Genomic DNA, 20,019 nt, shown 5'->3' with positions numbered 1-20,019 from the left:
TTTTCGCACAGGTAGCGTTTTGGGTCTGGAATGCACTGCCTGGAAGCATGGTGGAGGCAGGTTCAATCGAGATATTCAAGAGGGCATTAGATGATTATTTGAATAGAAATGATGTGTAGGGGTACGGGGAAAGGGCAGGAGAATGTCACTGAGTCATGCTGCTCATTGGGAGAGCTAGTGTAGATACAATGGGCCAAATGGCCTCCTTCTTTGCTGGAATAGGTCTGTGACCTTACTGGGAAATAAAATATGTGTTAACAGTGCATGCAGTTATCAACAGGAAAATCAGCCAGCAGATCCAGGGTAAGAGGTAAACTGAGATTTGCGACCTCCTGGACCTGCTGGTCAATTTACACGGCCCTGTTGGTTGTTTTACATGGACTGATGAAGGGGGAAGATAAAATGTCTTATAGCTCACTTCAAGACATGTCCCACTCCAGTAACACCTGAACCTTGAATAACTCAGTGACATTTTATGATGAAATTCTGACATAAGTCAATGGTTGGTGAAAGAAGCGATTTGTAACTAAAATACACAAATCAAAGGGGTCCCAAATGGTGAGCCATCTGATCTAATTTGGGGTGACAGAAAGGGTGCTATAATTACCTTCGGCATTCCTGACCCTAAGTAAAGGCACCTCCATGTCACTCCTCTTGCTGTGCAGTGAACTTTGCTGGAAAGTGCATCTGGCGAAATGCTTACTGTAATTTCCTCCTTCTCCTACCCTTGCTAGAAAAGACCGTCAACACTCACTGAATAAGGTCACAGAATGAGAATGGCTATTTGGGATGATGCTGGAGGGCAACTGATATGTATTGTGGCACACTTCTGGCATCATCAAGAAACATCAGACTTTGTTGGGAACAAGAAGGTGTTTATTAATAAAGAGTAACTTGGCACAGGAGGTTTTGCAGCTAAGCTGCGTTGGAGGACAGCTCCAAGTCCTTGCATCCTTACTGCATGGCTGCTGGATGTATTTTTTTTAAACCTATTCAATTTTACGGGATGTGGGCTTCGCTAGCTAGGCCAGCATTAATTGCCCATCCCTAATTGCCCTTGAGAAGATGTTGGTGAGCTGCCTTCTTGAACTGCTGAAGTCCATGTGGTGTAGATGCACCCACTGTGCTATTAGGGAGGGAGTTCCAGGATTTTGGCCCAGTGACATTGAAGGAACGGCCATATATTTCCAAGTCAAGATCGTGAGTGACTTGTTGGGAACTTCCAAGTGGGTGTTCCCATGTAGCTGCTACCTTTGTCTTTCTGGAGGGTAGTGGTCATGGGTTTGGAAGGGTGCTGCCTAAGGAACCTTGGTGAGTTCCTGCAGTGCATCTTGTAGATGGTACACACGGCTGCTACTGTGCATCAGTGGTGGAGGGAGTGAATGTTTGTGGAAGGGGTGCCAATCAAGTGGGCTGCTTTGTCCTGGATGGTGTCAAGCTTCTTTAGTGTTTTTAGAGCTGCACTCATCCAGGCAAGTGGGGAGTATGACATCACACTCCTGACATGTGCCTTGTAGGTGATGGACAGGCTTTGGGGAGTCAGGAGGTGAGTTACTCAACACAGGATTCCTAACCTCTGACCTGCTCTTGTAGCCACAGTATTTATATGGCTAGCCCAGTTCAGTTTCTGGTCAATGGTAACCTTCAGGTCGTTGATAGTGGGGTACAGTAATGGTAATCCCATTGAATGTCAAGGGCGATGGTTTGATTCTCTTTTATTGAAGATGATTATTGCCTGGTAATTGTGAATGTTACTTTCCACTTATCACCCCAAGCCTGGATATTGTCCAGGTTTTACTGCATTTGCACGCGAACTGTTTCAGTTTCTGACGAGCCGCAATGGTGCTGAACATTCAGCGAACATCCCCATATCTGACATTAGGTTGGAAGGAAGGTCACTGATGAAGCAGCTGAAGATGGTTGTGCCGAGAACACTACCCTGAGGAGCACCTCCAACAACCACAACCATCTTCCTTTGTGCTAGGCATGACTCCAACCAGTGAAGAGTGTTCCCGTGTAATTCCCACTGACTCCCAAGAGTCAAAGCCCAATAGTCTGCCCAAGAGAGGAACCCACCCTCTGGGGTAACCACTCACTCTCGGGTCCCATTGCTCCCTCAAGTCAGGCGACCCTTTTTGGCTGTACTGTCTTAAAGAGATAAGTCACCATAGTCACAGCAACCAGCATGTGTGGAATTATGCCCTGCATCATGGATTCAACATTTGTGGGAGAGTGAAGGGAATTAACAGAAATAAAATTCTGTGAAATCACAATTACATTACATAAATTACCATGATTCCCTCAATCAAAGCACATCTACAAAACTCAGTTTCCAATACAGGCACCTGAAATATACCTGAAATACTAATATCGTTAAAATGGAATCTGTTTACTTCCTGGAAAAATATTATTTCGTAACTACATCAATAAAACTCCTTCAAGGAATAATAGTAAGATATTTATCTCCAGCGCTCCCTAGTTCTATGACTGAGTACTGGTGAACTTAGGAACACAGGGCGCAATTTTACCAGCCCCCAGGTGATGGGCAGAGATGTGGGAGGGGGCTGGTAAAACAGTGATGACCCATGTTGAGATGGCTGCCCGAAGCAGTCGCATTGCCAGGCCATTGTCCCAATGGCGCGCTGTTGCTGTCAGCAAGCCCAGACGATCCGGCCCAAGCTGCCTCTTTATCCAACTTAGAAGTTAGGTCAAAAAACTCTAATTGGTCAGTTATTCATGATTTCCCTTTCACAAATCCATGTTGGTTCTGCCTCATGTCTTTGCCCCATGTTTTGCTTCGTGACGCCACAAAAACTCTGCAATTTTCCACTGGTCATTTAAGCACAACTCCTACTGAACAACCCCTCTCTCCACCCCACCCCCCTCACCCCAACCCCACCTGACAACTCACCAGCACAACGTTCAAGCTGCCAGCACTTCCTACACCCAGGTGGCTGCGGTGACATGTCATCAACAATCCGGCAGCCTTCAGATCAGGGCCCAAGTCCAAAAATGGCCAGGGCCTTCTGACGCTGGCTTCAGACATGTTGTGCAACTGTTTGTCAACTTAATCTGTTACGGGCAGCACGGTGGCACAATGGGTTAGCCCTGCTGCCTCACGGCGCTGAGGTCCCAGGTTTGATCCCGGCTCTGGGTCACTGTCCGTGTGGAGTTTGCACATTCTCCCCGTGTTTGCGTGGGTTTCACCCTCACAACCCAAAGATGTGCAGGGTAGGTGGATTGGCCACGCTAAATTGCCCCTTAATTGGAAAAAATGAATTGGGTACTCTAAATTTATATTTAAAAAATACAAACTTAATCTTTTGCAAGTGGAAGTCAAAGCAACATACCCTTTCCTGTCAATTTGGATGATGTTCTGTTCAATTGCATTTGAAAACTGAGCTACAATCAGAGAAAGAAGAGTGCCTTCCTCTTCTGACACTGCGTGTTCTTCCCACACATGATAATTTGATTAAGTGTCAGTATTGATCTATTAATTGATCAATGTTTTTTCCAAAGATTGGCCCTTTGAATGGAACTTGTTAATGATTTGAAGTTATCGCTATGTGCAGATAGGTTTTTCATCCATTTACCTGCACTTAATGCAGCTTTCAACGATAAAATTATATTAACAGGATTAACATCCTTGGGTAATGTTTTATGAACCTTGACCAGACCCCCAAGGTTTTGCGAACATTCAGTGAGGGACAATAACCTTTTATTTAAGGTAGACAAAAATTGAGATTCAAGACACTTGCTCGGAGAATAAAATCACAAGATTCCATGGTTTTTGAACAAACAAAAATAAACTTTGCTGTACAAGATCAGAGAGATAAAACAATTCACAATATCTATCTTATATTCCAACAATTAGGGTAAGTATAAGATATGAGTTAACAGGTGAACTGTGATCAAACACAATAATTGCCAACTGTGACCAAAACAGAATCCACGTTTTTTTAACAACCCATCCAGATGTCAGTCACTCTGCGAGTCAACCAACCTCACTGAAACCTCGTCTCTCACGAGGGATTCCAGTCTTCACCTTCGAAGATCTTCTTTGGAATTCTCTCCACAAGTCACTCCAACCAGGGCGGCTTCATGACGGCCAACCTTGCAGGGTTTCAATCTCATCTCTCGAGATTCTGTTCCACTGGATTTGCGAATAGACACTCAAGCACCAACTCACAAGCACAACCTCAGCTCTTCGGCCACACTGAGTAGAGCACAACTGACCCGAAGCATACCCTAGCTCCAACAAAACCACAGCAAGGAGTCACGAGCTTTCTGCTGCCTTCTTAGATCTTCATGGCTTCACCTGAGCCCTCTTCACTTAAAGTCTTCTACCCACAGCCCTTTTCTGATTTGGGGCCTATTTCTCTGCTCTCTTTTTCATTAACTTAACAAGGGCCTGTCTCTGTCCCCTACCTGCGACTCTCCTTTAGGGACCTCTCCCTGTTCCCTATCCAGCCTTTCACCTGAAATACTTACCTTCAATGGCGCTCGGCTCTCAGTCACATGATTGGGTTGTTGTGCTGTTTTTCTTCATGCAGAAGTGAACAAGTGTAGCCTGCCCCCGATCTGCGCATGCACAGGAACTCCGAGTTCTGTCCGGACTTGGAGAGAGGGAAGTCAGGAACTCCAGCAAGGTAAATGTAGTTTTCACAACAAATACTACATGGTATTTTCTTCAAATCCAAACATAAATTGCTCCATAGCTTTAAGTGATTCAGTTTCTATAATCTAATGGTTACCTGCTCTGTGGGTCGTGGAGGAATTCCTAAAGACCTTGTGGGATTGGCATTGAGAATTCTTGTGGCTGCAGCAATGGTGGGACTTGCAAGCGTCTTTCTGACACCTCCAGGTCTCCGATCTGGCACTAAGAGGGGGCCTGCCATTGCCTGACCATAAACCCCTGCCATTACCGCGATGAGACTGCCAATGCCAATGCCGTACCAGAAGAGAAGGCTGAACAGGGACATTGGGAAAATCATCTACTTTGTGGAACTTTGCAGGGATTGACATCTCAATCGAAAGCGAGATGAAAGGCAAACTGGAGAAAGAACGGATTGCGACAGCACAGGTGGAAAAAACAACAAAACATGGGAAATCGCTGGTACTGGTCCGGACTGGTCTTGTAGACCTTAACATGGAACTCCAGTTCAGACTAGTACCAACCATTTCCAGGTTTTACTCCTTTTTCCTACTGGGAAAGCACTTTCCTTCTGTGGAGAACCCAGGATTGTAACCACTGTTTCCCAGGAACTGAATACAGCATTGGGAAAGAAAAGAAAAAAATAAATCTTGCATTTATGTCGTGACTTTAATGACCTCAGGATATTGCAATCACTGCCAATGAAGTACTTTGTAGTCAGTTGTGTAATATGGGAAACATGGCATTCAGTTTTCACACAGCAAACTCATACCAACAGCAGTGCAATAATGACCAGTTAACCTGTGTCTGTGATGTAGATTGTTAAAAAAAAATCATTTTTATAGGCTGTGGGCTTCGCTGGCTAGGACAGCATTTGTTACCCATCTCTAACTGCCCTTGAGGTGGTGAGCTGCCCTCTTGAACCTCTGCAGTCTATGTGGTGTAAGGGGGGGAGGGGGAGATCCAGGGTTTTGACCCAGTGACAGTGAAGGAATGCCGATATATTTCCAAGTCAGGATGGTGTGTGACTTGGATTGTGGGATAGATATTGACCAGGACACTGGATTCCCGGCCCTGTCCCTACTCCTGTTCAAAATATTGCCATGGGGCAGTTTACATCGACCTGAGAGGGCACACATATTTAATGTCTGATCTGCAAAACAGTGACTCTCTCTACACGGGGGCGTCAGCCAAGATTTGGGTGCAAGTCTCTGGAGTCCGATTTGAATCCACAAACTTGTGATTACCGAGAGTGCTACCAACTGAATCACAGCTGATACAAATCGCAGTAAGTGGGGTGAATAGAGAGAAAGCCACTGGATTTCCAGAATTTTACTCCCAGGTCGGATGCGCAGAGACGGGAGAATTCCTGGCTCTACGAACCCCACCTCTAAAAATGGCTACCCTGATGTTGGATTTTCGGGCTGGGGGTGTAGGCTAGATTAGACACTGAGGCAGGTGATCTGGGAAGACCTGATGGAAATTCAAGGTGCGGAGGCAGGCTTGGCAGAATGCATTCTGTCCAAAAATGTTTTTAAAAACATAAACTGTCCCTCCAACCCTCACCCCCATGATTCATCCATGCCAACTCATGCCAAGGTGTTTGCCCAACTCCAATAGCCCTTTATTATCTCAATGCCAACATATGGAAAATCAATGCCCCCACATATCGTCCTTTGTCCTTGGCTGGGCTGAAAGGCAAGCCAACATGGTCAGACTTCAGGCCCGTGCAGACATGAGACAAAACAAGGAAATGAAATAATATAAATCTTTATAAAATACATTTCTTTTTAAAAAAAATATATTTAATTGAAATTTTTCAAACAGAAATTTTCCGTTTTTACAACTTAATAAAGGAATATACATTAAACGTTATTTAAATAATATATTAAACTAACAACAAATGAAAAAAGAGATTGACAAAAAGCAAATATCAACAACTGGCAAAAAACAAAAACACGGGATAATACCCCCCCCCCCAGGTTGCTGCTGCTGTTTTTTTCTGTTTTTCCATTATCGTTCCGCGAAATAGTCAAGGAACGGTTGCCACTGCCTGGTGAACCCCTGAGCTGATCCTCTTAACGCATATTTTATTCGTTCCAGTCTTATGAACCCTGCCATGTCGTTTATCGAGGCCTCCACGCCCGGGGGCTTCGCTTCCTTCCACATAAGTAGAATCCTTCGCCGGGCTACTAGGGACGCAAAGGCCAAGACGTCGGCCTCTTTCGTCTCCTGCACTCCCGGTTCTTCTGCAACCCCAAATATAGCTAACCCCCAGCCTGGTTTGACCCGGACCCCCACCACCTTTGAAATCACTCTTGCCACACCCTCCCAGGACTCATGCAGTGTCGGACACGACCAGAACATGTGAGTGTGGTTCGCCGGGCTTCCTGAGCACCTTCCACATCTATCCTCCACCCCGAAAAACCTGCTCAGTCTTGCTCCCGTCATATGCGCTCTGTGTAGAACCTTAAATTGAATCAGGCTAAGCCTGGCACACGAGGACAAAGAATTTACCCTACTTAGGGCATCTGCCCACAGCCCCTCCTCGATCTCTTCCCCCAGTTCCTCTTCCCATTTTCCCTTCAGCTCCTCTACCATCACCTCCCCCTCGTCTCTCATCTCCCTGTATATTTCGGACACTACCTTCTCCAACCCCAAAATCACTCTATCCTGGATCCCTTGCGTCGGGAGCTGCGGAAATTCCCTCACCTGTTGCCTCGTAAATGCCCTCACTTGCATGTATCGGAAAGCATTCCCTGGTGGCAACTTATATTTTTCTTCCAATGCTCCCAGACTCGCAAACGTCCCGTCTACAAAAGAGGTCCTTCAGCTTCCTAATTCCTGCTCGCTGCCAACATTGAAATCTCCCATCTATCCTCCCCGGGACGAACCTGTGGTTATTCCTTATCGGGGACCACACCGAGGCACCCGTCACTCCCCTGTGTCGTCTCCACTGCCCCCAGATCTTCAAGGTCGCCACCACCACTGGGTTTGTGGTGTACCTTTTCGGGGAGAACGGTAGCGGCGCCGTCACCAGCGCTTTTAGACTCGTTCCCTTACAGGACGCCATCTCCAGCTTTTTCCATGCCGCACCTTCTTCTTATCTCATCCACTTACAGACCACCGACACATTAGCGGCCCAATAGTAGTCACTCAGACTCAGCAGTGCCAATCCCCCTCTGTTCCTACTGCGCTGCAGGAACCCCCTCTTTACCCTCGGGGTCTTTCCCGCCCACACAAAGCCCATAATACTCCTGTCTATTTTTTTGAAAAAGGCCTTTGTAATCAGGATGGGGAGGCACTGAAACACGAAAAGAAACCACGGGAGGACCACCATTTTAACCGCCTGTACTCTGCCCGCCAATGACAGGGGCACCATATCCCACCTCTTAAAGTCCTCCTCCATCTGCTCTACCAGTCGCGTCAGGTTAAGTTTATGTAGGGTTCCCCAGTTCCTGGCCACCTGAATCCCCAGGTATTGAAAGTTCCTTGCCACTCTCCTCAGCGGCAGAGCATCTATCCCCCTGCCCTGTTCCCCGGGGTGCATCACAAAAAGCTCACTCTTTCCCATATTTAATTTGTATCCCGAGAACTCTCCAAACTCCCTGAGTATCTGCATTACCTCTGGCATCCCCTCTACCGGGTCCGCCACATATAGCAGTAAATCATCTGCATATAGTGACACTCGATGTTCCTCTCCCCCTCTAAGCACCCCCCTCCACCTCTTAGAGTCCCTCAGCGCTATGGCCAATGGTTCAATTGCCAACGCGAACAGTAACGGGGACAGGGGGCACCCTTGTCTTGTACCCCTATGTAATCGAAAGTATCCCGATCTTTGCCTGTTTGTAACGACGCTTGCCACCGGGGCCCCGTACAAGAGTCTAACCCATCTAATGAACCCCTCCCCGAACCCAAATCTCTTCAGCACCTCCCACAGATAGTCCCACTCCACCCTATCGAATGCCTTCTCTGCATCCATCGCCACCACTATCTCTGCCTCCCCCTCCGGTGGGGGCATCATCATCACCCCCAGCAGCCTTCGTACATTGGCATTCAATTGTCTCCCCTTTACAAACCCTGTCTGGTCGTCATGTACCACCCCTGGGACACAATCCTCTATCCTTGTTGCCATCACTTTGGCCAGCAGTTTGGCGTCTACGTTTAGGAGGGAGGTGGGCCTGTATGACCCGCACTGCATCGGGTCTTTGTCTCGTTTCAGAAATAACGATATTGTCGCCTCCGACAATGTCGGGGGTAATATCCCCCTTTCCTTAGCCTCATTAAAGGTTCTCGCCAAGAGCGGGGCCAGCAGGTCCATATACTTCCGATAAAATTCCACCGGGAACCCGTCTGGTCCCGGGGCCTTCCCTGCTTGCATGTTCCCTATTCCTTTGATCACCTCATCCACCTCAATCTGCGCCCCCAGACCTGCCACCTCCTGCCCCTCCACCCTCGGGAACTCTAGCTGATCCAAAAAGTGTATCATTCCTTCTTTCCCCTCCGGGGGTTGGGACTTGTACAGCCTCTCATAAAATGTCTTGAACACCTCGTTCACTTTCCCTACTCTCTACTCCATCTTTCCCGTTTTGTCCCTAACTCCTCCGATCTCTCTCGCCGCCCCCCTCTTCCGAAGTTGTTGGGCCAGCAGCCAGCTCACCTTTTCCCCATATTCATACTGTATCCCCTGTGCCTTCCTCCACTGTGTCTCTGCCTTTCCCGTGGTCAGCAGGTCAAACTCAGTCTGTAATCTTCGTCTTTCCCTGTATAGCCCTTCGTCTGGGGCCTCCGCATACTTCGTATCCACCCTCAAAATTTCCCCCACTAATCTCTCTCTTTCTTTGCCCTCTTGTTTCCCCTTGAGGGCTCTGATGGAAACCAGCTCTCCTCTAACCACCGCCTTCAGCGCTTCCCATACTACCCCCACCTGGACCTCCCCATTGTCATTGACCTCCAGGTATCTTTCATCCCCTCACCCTTCCGCATACCCCCTCGTCCGCCAGTAGTCCCATGTCTAATCGCCAGAGTGGGCGCTGCTCCCTTTCCTCTCCTAGTTCCAGATCCACCCAATGCGAGGTGTGATCTGACATGGCTATAGCCAAGTACTCCGTTCCTGCCACCTTCGGGATCAGTGCCATTCCCAAAACAAAAAAGTCTATCCGGGAGTATACCTTATGGACGTGGGAGAAAAAGGAAAACTCTTTACCCATCGGTCTGGCGAATCTCCACGGATCTACTCCCCCCATTTGTTCCATAAATCCCTTAAGCACCTTGGCCGCTGCCGGCCTTCTCCCGGTCCTGGATCTGGACCGGTCCAGCCCTGGGTCCAGCACTGTGTTGAAGTCCCCCCGCCATTAACAAGTTTCCCACTTCCAGGTCCGGGATACGTCCCAGCATTCGCTTCATGAATCCCGCATCATCCCAGTTCGGGGCATCTACGTTCACCAGCACAACCGCCTCACCCTGCAATCTGCCACTCACCATCACATATCTGCCCCCACTATCCACCACTATGGTCCTGGCTTCGAACGATACACGTTTCCCCACCAGTATTGCCACCCCTCTGTTTTTCGCGTCCAACCCTGAGTGGAATACCTGTCCCACCCATACTTTCCTTAGTCTAACCTGATCTGCCAACTTCAGGTGCGTCTCCTGGAGCATAACTATGTCCGCCTTCAGTCACTTTATCATAATTCAGTAAAGGAAGCCCTCAGATTTATGTCAACAGATGGAGTGAAATAGCAATGAAACATTTTTTAACATTATCATTATCATAATTCAGTAAAGGAATCCCTCAGATTTATGTCAACAGATGGAGTGAAATAGCAACGAAACATTTTTTAACACGTTTCCAGACATTCTTTCAAAGATTTCAATGGCAAGACTGTTAAATGTCTTGTCAGCTCCCCTTGACGGGCCTCTTTGTCACTTATGGCAGATTCCTTTGACAGGTGCTACTGACAGTTCTGAGAGTTGATTGTGACATGTTTGTTAACAGTTTCAAAAGCTTGGAAGTAATGGATTTATATACTTTTTATACACATTTATTCCTTCCGTTAACATTTTCAAAGGGCACTTGCCCTACCGCAAAGGAAAGCTAACATCCACTCAAGGGCATCTTACCTCCCTCAAAGATAACCGGGGGCCAGATCCAATGGTGTGCCCTGGCTATCCAAACAACTGCACCAGAGCTAATCTACACATATTGGTTTCAGACACCAGGCCGACCAAAATCCAACTTCAGTGGAGGCAACTGATGATGCAAATGGCCAGCTGCCTCTGTAAACCTCGAATGCTCGAAACACGCCTCACACCTGTGAAAATGGGAAGCGCCGTGTTCAGGGACAGGCCTTTTGATTTTCGGGCATTTCCTCTATTTTTACCATCTCCGTCTTGGGGAAAATCCAAGTCTAGGCTTTATTTCACTCCTCCACCCCATCTCAATTTGCATTTGACGGGCAGGCCAAGAACAGCCAACGGGAGTGCTGGCAAGGGTGGGAGGAAGGAAATGCCACTTATAATGGGGAGTTTTATCAGGAGACTCACTGACAAACTACCCTGGTATTCTCTGTGAAAAACTCAACTAATTTCAATCAGAATCCCAGAGCGGAATTCAATACCTTCAGTTTGATAAAGCAATAACATTAAATCTGTTCTGTTTCAATTGTATACTCACTGTACAGCTCAAGAATGAAGATAATTCAAGCTCAAGTATGGAAGAAAATATCGAGAAAAAACCTGAAGAAAGAAAAACAAAAGAACCAAAGTAAAATAAGATTTTTTTTCAAGATGGGTTAAATTGGAATCATTTTCAATATACAAATAACCTCAATTGATATAGAGTGGAATCTCACCAGAATTTGGCAAAGTGTCAGGCCAGATTGAAAACTGGTATCCAACTCACCAGTTGCACAGACCAGCTTTCTCTTCATGTATTAAACTCCTTTAAAGAAAAAAATGAGGTGGCATGGTCTGCACCATCACTCTAGCAGAGGGGGGGTCTGATAGAGCCGGCACCACAGAGATAGTGGCACCTTTTAAAGACAGTGCCCCAATCAGCAATGAAACCTAACGGCCCCCAGCCACCATCATGGAGGTATCAGGGACTTCCAACCCTGCCCCCGACAATCATCGGGAGCTCCCCTTCTCTCTCTCTCTCCCCCCTCAGACAATTATCCAGGGCGCGGGGAGGGCTGCCATTGCCATCCCATCCCCCATCAGTTCCTGCGAGTTCACCCCTCACAGCTCGCTCTCCCCCACCACACTTGAACGGAACCCTCCCTCCCATGGAGCTCCCTTGAGGGCCTGCCCTGGCACTGCCCTCTGGCACAGGTTGGCACTGCCAACCTGTCGCTGGGCATTTCTCTCTCTCCCCCCCAATGGGCTATACTTACCCTTGAACCGCTGGAAGGATCCCCTCGACTGTTTCTCATTTTGCCAAACCTGTTGAAAACCTCGCCGACGTGACATCACATAATTTAGTGAGGATCATGTGGTGGGGAGGCCTATTAATAATATTTAAACATATTAAAATCTATTTAAATTAGATTCCCACACTTTGTGGGCACAAACCTTGTGATGTCGCCGGTGAACGACGCAGAAAATCTGGAAACACGATCTTACCGGAGAGACTCGCGTTTCCCAAATCTCTTCGGATTTTCCGCCCGCATCGCTGTTCTCTCCAACGACGATCAAGGGCTGAAAATCGGAGCCATAATATGCGCTATTGAATATTTGAGTCATCAGTTGGTCAAAAACCTTACCACAACTTGCAACACCCAGACAAATTAAATTCTCCCAGCTTTGTCATTTGCAGGTGAGATTTACAGGTCACCTTCTGGATGGAAACAGGGCACTAGCACCTGCAGAAATTGTCGCATATGACTGACTGTTCCATTCTTGGAGATGGAGTGTCTGCCACGCACACCCAGTCCAGCTTCAGCTTGTGTTAGTGCTGTTGAAGGCCCCACTTTGTAAGTTTTTATTTGTGGGGTTGGGAGAAGCACGAATGCCAATATTGGGCAGACCGCAGCTAGTACTCCTCCAGCCAGCCTTCCAAAAACTGTACGCTAGGGAAATCTATCCCATATATTGCCATTATTTCCTTTTTGACAAAAAAAAAGAGAAAGACAACATTATTTTCGAAGCATAATCTATGGTTTTCTTAGAAAACCTAACTACCGCAAATGGAAAGAAGAGGAAAATTGTTAAATTTGTATCGAATTTTTCATATCCCTCAAAAAATCTCCAGACAATAAATAACCTTGAAATGTGGCCCTTGTTGTTGGATAGTTAAATGCAGCAGGCAATGTGTATATAGGCTGGTTTAGTACAGTGGGCTAAACAGCTGGCTTGTAATGCAGAACTAAGGCCAGCAGCGCGGGTTAAATTCCAGCACCAGCCTCCCTAAACAGGTTCCGGAACCTGGTGACTAGGGGCTTTTCACGGTAACTTCATTGAAGCCTACTTGTGACAATAAGTGATCATTATTATAGTAAAGCCTCACAAAGGGAAAATTAGATATATTTATTGCAAATTAATCCATGAGGGTGGTGTTGATTGAGATTAAATGTTGGACAGAACAACCTTATTGCATTTCTTCCAATGGTGTCATACAATCTTTTATTTTTTCATTAAGCCCTGTCCTGTCTGTTCCTGTTCATTTTAAAAACTTTTCGCTTCACAATTGACAGATTTTATTCAATAAAGTTATCGAGAAGTAACTCACATTTATCTATGTTCAAAAGATCATCCATATCATCACTCCCATCACGCCTTTCTTACCTCTAGACTTGACTCGTCTAATTCTGGACTCTTGCGCGTTCCTAATTTTACTTACTTCACACTGGCAGCTATTCCTTCAGTTGCCTAGCCCATAAGCTGTCAAACCCCCTCCCTAAACATCTGCCCCTCTCTATCCCACTTTCCTCCTCTAAAACCTCTTTGATGAAACTATCCATCTGTTCTAATATCTCCTGATGTGGCTCAATGTCATATTTTGTTTTATAATTCTCCTGTGAAGCACCTTTTGGGTGATGTCCAAGACGCCAGAGGAATGAAAGTTGATTCTTTGCCCCAACTACAACCTCAAGAGTCACTACGCACCCTCCTTCCATTAACAAGCACACACCAACTTTAAAGAGGCACTCCCATGCCCCACCCCCAGCTGCGGTTGGCTTGGGTTTCTGTGTCTGTTGGTTTTTGTTCTGATATTTCTATGTATATATGCAAAATGCTGCTAATAAAAATATTTTTTTTAAAAAGGAGGCACCCCCAACCTTTAACCATCTCTCCACTCGCTTTCCTCAACTCCTGTTCCAGTTCAGTTTTGGCACTCTCCTCATTGTCTTCGCTCCGTTCACAAGCTCAGTTGACAGTAACAGTCACCTGCCCATCTCAGTTCACTTATTCCCTTTGCTCCATTAATGCCAACACTCTTCTCCCCCTCCGGCCCTCCTTCATTCCCAGTCCCCAACCTGTTAGTTCATTCTAGCATAAAACGGGCCTCTGTTGAAAATACTTGCTCCTAGCAGTTTCTATGAATGAACTTTGACTATGAGTGGTATGAAATAGGTGTTTTAACTCTGAGAATTGTTTTTCTCTCATGTCTAGCATTTCTCAAAGCAAAGCTATCGATCTGAAACTACAACGTCGTATCCAACAGTATCAACAGCAAAGAAGAAAGAGAAATCAAGCAAGCAACACAGTCTCACAAGAGGATGCAAATATTGAAGTATAGGAACTTACTTACTTTAACATACATTTTTTTTCAGTCATAGAATCCATAGAATCCTTACAGTGCAGAAGGAGGCCATTCGGCCCATTGAGTCTGCACAGATCCTCTGAAGGAGCACTTCTTGGGATGTTTTCATTGCTGGCAAGGCCAGAATTTATTGCTCTTTCCTTATAAAGAACATAAGAACTAGGAGCAGGAGTGGGCCATCTGGCTCCTGGAGCCTGCTGCACCATTCAATGAGATCATGGCTGATCTTTTGTGGACTCAGTTCCACTTTCCGGCCCGAACACCATAACCCTTAATCCCTTTATTCTTCAAAAAACTATCTATCTTTATCTTAAAAACATTTAATGAAGGAGCCTCAACTGCGTCACTCGGCAAGGAATTCCATAGATTCACAACCCTTTGGGTGAAAAAGTTCCTCCTAAACTCAGTCCTAAATCTACTTCCCCTTATTTTGAGGCTATGCCCCCTAGTTCTGCTTTCACCCACCAATGGAAACAACCTGCCTGCATCTATCCTATCTATTCCCTTCATAATTTTATATGTTTCTATAAGATCCCCCCCTCATCCTTCTAAATTCCAACAAGTACAGTCCCAGTCTACTCAGGCTCTCCTCGTAATCCAACCCCTTCAGATCTGGGATTAACCTAGCGAATCTCCTCTGCACACCTTCCAGGGCCAGTACGTCCTTTCTCAGGTAAGGAGACCAAAACTGAACACAATACTCCAGGTGTGGCCTCACTAACACCTTATACAATTGCAGCATAACCTCGCTAGTCTTAAACTCCATCCCTCTAGCAATGAAGGACAAACTCCATTTGCCTTCTTAATCACCTGAAGGACAAAACTCCATTTGCCTTCTTAATCACCTGTTATTGTCCTTGAGAAGGTGGTGGCGAACAACCTTATTGAACTCCTGCAGTCGATGTGGTGTCGATAAACGCACATTTGACTTCAACAGAGCAGTATGATGTAACTGAGTTGCTTGCTAATTTCAGAGGACAGTGCAGGGTTAACCTCATTTCTGTGAGTTTGGAGTCACATGTAGACTGGCAGATTTCCTCCCTGAAAGACATGTGTGAAGCATATTGTTTTTTTTAATGACAATCCAGTAGATTAATGACCATTATTAATGAGCCTAGCATTTTAGTACAGATTCATTCATTAATTGAATTTAAAGTCCCCTATGAGCCTTGGTGCGATTTGAACTCATGAGCTGAATTTTCAAATGCCTGGAGCCAGTGCAGGCTTAATTTGAAAATCATGCCCCAGACCTGAAACAGGCCCTTTACATATACAAATAATGGGCCTAATTACCTTTGGAGGCCCACACTTTCAAGATTGATGTGCCCTCCATGCCATTTCGCATGGCACGGAGGGGTTTCCTGTATGGGCTGCTGCTATACACCTTTCACCTCCTTGCCTTCGCCCGTTGCCTTTAACACACCTTGTTGCCATCTAGTGGCGGAGGTCCTCACTGGAGGTCCCTCTACGGAGGAAGCCTCCCCCTCAATGTTGGGGACCTTGGGTGGAGGGTGTTGTACTCAGCGCTGCCATGCAACCATCGTTTACACCGGTTCACGGACTCCCAAGATATCTGCATTTTTGCTTCTGGAGTCCGTGGACCAAGTCTACGTTACATCTTTAAGGCTGCACCGCCCCTTTTTAGTTTCTTATCAAATCTTTTATTAAAGTTTTGTTTGCACTTCAGTCCCTCGCTCCTGATCCACAGGCACCCTGGGCGGGATTCTGTGATCCTGAGGCTAAGTGTTGACGCCGTCGGAAACGCTGTCGCGTTTCTCGAGCGCATCAACACGGCCTCAGGATCAGCAATTCTGGCCCCTACAGGGGATCAGCACGGCACTGGAGCGGTTCACGCTGCCCCAGCTGCTGATTTTGGTGCGAACTGGGTGCCACAGGATCCGCGCATGCGCAGTGGCACCAGCGCGAACGTGCACATGCCCAGTGGCACTGGCGGCAACGCGTGCATGCTCAGTGGCTTCCTTCAACACGCTGGCCCCGACGCAACATGGCGCAGGACTACAGGGGCCGGCGCAGAAGGAAGGAGGCCCCCAGCCAGAGAGGCCGGCCCGCCGATTGGTGGGACCCGATCGTAAGCCAGGCCACATCGGAGGGGCCCCCCCCCCTCCCCTCCCCCCCCACAGGCCGCCCCCCCCGACCCTTCCAGCCGAGTCACCGCCGGCTGAGAGCAGGTGTGGACAGCGCCAGCGGGACTCGGTGTTTTTACAACGGCTGCTCGGCCCATCTCGGGCCGAGAATCGGCTGGCCGGCCGCGTAGAGTGGCGCCCGACCGGTGCCGTGCCAACAACGCCGGTGCCAATGGTGCCGATTCTCTGCGGAGAATTGCGTCGGGGCGGCGTGGTGCGATTCCCACCGGTCGCGGGGATTCTCCGGCCCAGCCCCGGGCTGAGAGAATCCCGCTCCCTGTCTCTATCATCAACCCAATGATCATTATCTCTCCTGACCCTGCCTCAGCCTTTACCATTCAGAAGCAGAGCACCTAGCCTGGTCTGCTCTGCATGCCCCAATATTTCTGAGTCTATTGCAGGCTATTATTAGGCTGTTGCTAGTGAACTGGCAAATATCTTAGGCTTCCCTGATGAGTCTGTGAATCCCAATCTGTGCTGCATATTTAAGGCATTGCTACGGTGACCAGACATCCCAGTTCTGAGCCAGTTTCAGATTTTCATGAGACATCCCGGAGTTCCGAGAAAGGCTCAAAATAACTCAAATGTCCCAGTTGGCAGCTTTTCCCTCTTACACGGACCATGTCAGAGATTTTTGTCAGCACCTCACTTTTTCACTTCCTCTTCCCTTCCCCATAACCCCGGGTTCCATTTACTGCTGGAAAATCCTCCCCTGCCCCTGCTGTGCAGCCTAAACTTGTAATGCCGCCCGCATACCAACCATTAATAAGTGTGCCGGGAAGTCTTGCTGGCACAGAAATTCCTTTCTCCAGAGACACCCCTAATTGTGAAAATGTTGTGTTCTTCCGTTTCCTAGCACTGCCTTCAGTGGCATTAAGTTTATTTGCCACACTACCTCATCTCTTGCCCTGTAATTTTTTAAAAAATTCTCTCATTGCTTTTTCTCCCACCCAAGGATATACCCGACCAAGTCAGCACTTTCAGTGAACTGCTGACAAAGTGAATACCAATCGGTCCGCTTTGGTCAGTCAGAGACCACCGGCGTGTTCCGTGCACCCTTGCAATCTGTCAATCACTCTCAAGGAGTAATGGCCACTTTTGAATCTGTTCATCAAACAGGTCAAGTTTGGTCCCTGGACAATTGAAGTCCTCCTAGAGTTTCAATTGCCATTCAATTTAATAGGAAACAATGGTAGATCTGGCTTGTTCTTAAAACACCCTTCTCAGTAATTTCATTATGAGAGGTTACATTCTCTCTTTGAGGAGGAGGGTGTATCGGAGGGTGATTGAGAGTGATAAAGGCCCAAGTGGAACATGGTGCCATGACAGACAGCTAGGCAACCAATGAGATCCAGTGTTCACGGGACACGTTCAACCACTGTTTTAATAGGACTCTGGCTGGACATATTCTGGGAGATGTCATGTCAGGACGTCCCACTTTCACTTACTTCTCCCTCCCCCACATTCCTGCCATTATTGGTCACCCAGTATGTCAATCATCAGAGAGCCCCTCCTTCCCAAGACTTTTTAATGACAACCAGTTTTCACTTTTGAAAATCTGGTCACCTAAGAAAAAGCTCAACTTGCATTCTGACATTAGTAGGACTGGCTTTAAGGGCAGGGCATTGAACTGGTTTATGGCAGTGTGTATGGCGGGGGGGCGGAAGTTAACTGCTAATCCGGTGATTCCTTCTGATAGTGCAATGAGATCCGGTAGCTGAGTTAGATGCAGAAAACACATGTAATACATTGGTTGGCACACATTATTTAAGAATAACAAACAGATAACATGATAGCACATGGTCAGATGTATGTCGTAAAGGAATAACATGATCAAATATTGGAACTAAGCAGGCGGGGTAATCTGAGAGCCAGTCATATGTATCACATAAAAATTGTCATCGGGGTAAGTTTCCTAAAAGTGCCGCAGAATGCCTATTTCGCTGTTTTTGGAGGCTGGCTTGAAACCTTAGTAATCAACAAACTTACATAATTTATTGTCACATTAACAGCAGTACTTGGTCTTGTGATATGAAGGAGTGAAGATTCCTTTAAGCTGTCAGTGGTGAGCAGCATCATTGAAAGGCTATGATTTTATTCTATCAGCCCAGAAATACATGCACCAAAATTTTCAATTTAGAGATGCAGCATCCACGAATCACTGATGGCAGTACCTGTTGGAAAACAAGTCAGTAGCTAACGACCTCCTATCATGTATATCAGTTCAACTGGGCCCAGGAGGAGCAGAATGGTCGTAACCCCAGAGGTATCGCCCAGGATACGCTGATTCCAACTTACTTACCAGAATAGTTACCCAGGAAAGGTGAGAAGGATTAACACCACTCATAGCTCCTGGGTAGCTCGGCAGCACAGTGGTTAGCACTGTTGCTTCACAGTGGCAGGGGCCCGGGTTCGATTCCCGGCTTGGGTCACTGTCCGTGCGGAGTCTGCACGTTTTCCCTGTGTCTGCGTGGGTTTCCTCTGGGCCCTCCAGTTTCCTCGCACACGTCCCGCAAGACGTGCTGTTAGATGAATTGGACATTCTGAATTCTCCTTCAGTGTACGCGAACAGGCGCCGTAGTGTGGCAACTAGTGTTTTTTTCACAGTAGCTTCATTGCAGTGTTAATGTAAGCCTATTTGAGACACGAATAAAGATCCCCACTGGCCCCAAGTGTCCAATAAAGCCACTTGCCGGTTAAGTTATAAAATAAGTAGTGAGGTTATAAATCTTCCACAAGTTTAGGGTTGCCATCTAAATTTCTGTTTTATTACTTTTAGGGCAGGAATGTGAGGGATCCACTATCGAGTTTGAAAATGGAACGGCAGAGTCCCTTGGAGTATCGGCTATGTGCTTTCATTGGAGACTATTCCTCTCGATTATCTCATCCTGTTTCTTCCTCAGAAAGTGACACAACCTTCTGAAAGAAAAGGTTTTAGTGCAAAGATAGTAATTTCAGATCAAGCTTCTGCTATATTCGGGTCAACTATTTAACGTTTTGCCAGTTTAATCCATTAAAAAGATATTTATCCACGGTCTTATATTTACTATTCCATTTTTTAATCTTGATATGGATTGTCAGAAACATCTACGAAGATTGAATTTGTTTCAACCTAGTATTTTGCTGCCCAACTCTAAACTCTCACTCAGTCCCATTCCTCAATTACTTCTGTACTATTACTACTGTATTACTCTGGTCTACATCGAAGCAACATCTTGATTTTAAAATCCTCACCCTTGTTTGTAAATCCCTCCATGGCCTCTCTCCTCCTTATCACTGTAATAGAACCAGAGAAAAGATACAGTGCAGAAGGGGACCATTCAGTCCATCTTGTCTATTCTGACCCGAAGACACCCAAGCGCACTTTCTAAACCCATCTTCCTGCACGCAGCCCATAGTCCTGCAGCTTACAGCACTTAAGGTGAAAATTTTTAAAGTGTTTAGGGTCTCTACCTCCA

The 20,019-nt window shown here is 46.7% G+C and overlaps 1 protein-coding gene across 2 annotated transcripts in view; it reads left to right on the top strand.

Moving 5' to 3' along the window:
• LOC140408388 (uncharacterized) overlaps window positions 1-19,598 on the top strand; it is a 60,075-nt gene extending 40,477 nt beyond the window's left edge. For both annotated transcript variants that reach the window (XM_072495511.1, XM_072495510.1), the window contains 3 exons: window positions 11,338-11,420; window positions 14,267-14,387; window positions 19,341-19,598. In XM_072495511.1, coding sequence (XP_072351612.1) covers window positions 11,338-11,420; window positions 14,267-14,387; window positions 19,341-19,484 — 348 coding nt within the window. In that variant the 3' untranslated portion in view covers window positions 19,485-19,598. The remainder of the gene's footprint in view (window positions 1-11,337; window positions 11,421-14,266; window positions 14,388-19,340) is intronic.
• Window positions 19,599-20,019: the final 421 nt, after the last annotated feature.

Source organism: Scyliorhinus torazame, chromosome 3, assembly GCF_047496885.1.
Source record: "Scyliorhinus torazame isolate Kashiwa2021f chromosome 3, sScyTor2.1, whole genome shotgun sequence".
Classification (NCBI taxonomy): Eukaryota; Metazoa; Chordata; class Chondrichthyes; order Carcharhiniformes; family Scyliorhinidae; genus Scyliorhinus; species Scyliorhinus torazame.
The sequence above is the reverse complement of the archived record's forward strand: the minus strand, read 5'-3'. Positions and strand labels throughout refer to the sequence as shown.